This window comes from Pistacia vera, unplaced genomic scaffold (assembly GCF_008641045.1).
Source record: "Pistacia vera cultivar Batoury unplaced genomic scaffold, PisVer_v2 Contig210, whole genome shotgun sequence".
Classification (NCBI taxonomy): Eukaryota; Viridiplantae; Streptophyta; class Magnoliopsida; order Sapindales; family Anacardiaceae; genus Pistacia; species Pistacia vera.
Window position 1 is genome coordinate 876,672 of NW_022196014.1, and position 1,330 is coordinate 878,001.

The 1,330-nt window shown below is 40.8% G+C and overlaps 1 protein-coding gene across 1 annotated transcript; it reads left to right on the forward strand.

Moving 5' to 3' along the window:
• The first annotated feature begins 671 nt into the window (after positions 1-671).
• On the forward strand, positions 672-1,070 carry LOC116129336. Its single transcript, XM_031415079.1, has one exon. The coding sequence runs from the start codon at positions 672-674 to the stop codon at positions 1,068-1,070; it is 399 nt and encodes a 132-aa protein (XP_031270939.1).
• The last annotated feature ends 260 nt before the right edge of the window (positions 1,071-1,330 follow it).

Sequence of the window (1,330 nt, forward strand, 5' to 3'; positions counted from 1 at the left end):
ATTTTCTTAATTCCAGTAAAAAATTATACAGGAATACAATTCCTTGTGTGGACCATGCAGTGCAGTAAGACTAACCTAAGAAAGTTGCAATCTGTTTGTTCATTGTTTGTTCTCTTCTTTAACTTTGTTGTGGGGGACGCTTTCCATATCCAAAGCCAAAGGAAAATACTATTTTATCCTTACTCTAAATAAGTGTGGGGCTTACTAAAAGAAAAGGTGAGGCTTGAAAATCAAAACCCAAAAAGTATAATCAATATCATAATCCAAAAACTAATATGGGCCCGATATTGCTACCGGGCTAGTAAATAGTTTGAGTCCTCAAATAAAACACATTGTACAGCCATCTGCTATTGCATCACAGATTCACAATTCACAATTTCATTAAACTATAACAAGTGGACCAAGATCCACGCGTCAGCTCTTCATGGAAAGTAGGCCTGTCAGTCAATGCACCGTCGATTACCAAAAAAAAAAACAAAAAACAAAAAAAAACCTCACATATTAATATCATAAAACCCTTAACAAATCCCGCGCCCTCCTCTCTCTTTCAAAACCCTCCTCTCATTTCCCGCCTCACTCTCTCTCCTTAAAAACCCACCTGCCTATCTCTCTTTATCTAACCCTAACCCACACACACACTCCCTCTCTGGATCTCTCACTCTCTCTCTACAATGGAGCGAAGAATTCGATCTTTACCAAGACAACACTTGACCCGACCCGAGCCATTCCTAAAGTACCTCAAACCTGGCGCCCTTGCCCGCCTGCGAGACTCGAAAATCAGCGCTAGATCGCATAGAGTCATTTCAATTCCTCAGATCTCCCCTCACCGCATGTCGCCTATGTCACCTCCACCGTCTTCAAACGACGATCAACCTCAGGTCAGCGTGACCGATGCCTTCCCTTGCTTCTCCGGGAGGATGTATGGTCCACGATGTCCTCAAAGGAAGAAACTCGTGGCGGCTAAAGCGGTGCTGTTTTTGACCTCGAATCAGTCAGGTCCGGGGTCTGATCTTCCCGATCCGGTCATCGATGTGTTTAGTAGTGATAGTAACATTGTTGCGGCTCATTGAAGGAGTGAGATACTTCAATTAATCTGTGAATTTACCTGTGTTGTTCAATTTTTGTAGATTTTAGTTTTAGTAGAAGCTAGTTCAGAAAATGTAAAAGGTGGTCCCGTCATGGATTGCGTAAAAAATATATTGGAACTTGAATTAATAAAGAAATTATCAACTTTCGGATTTAGTTCTTATTTTTGTAGATTAATTTATGATTTTAGCTCACATTGTATTCAATTTTTGCCATTAATTGGTGGGCTTGAGTGTGCTAGCTA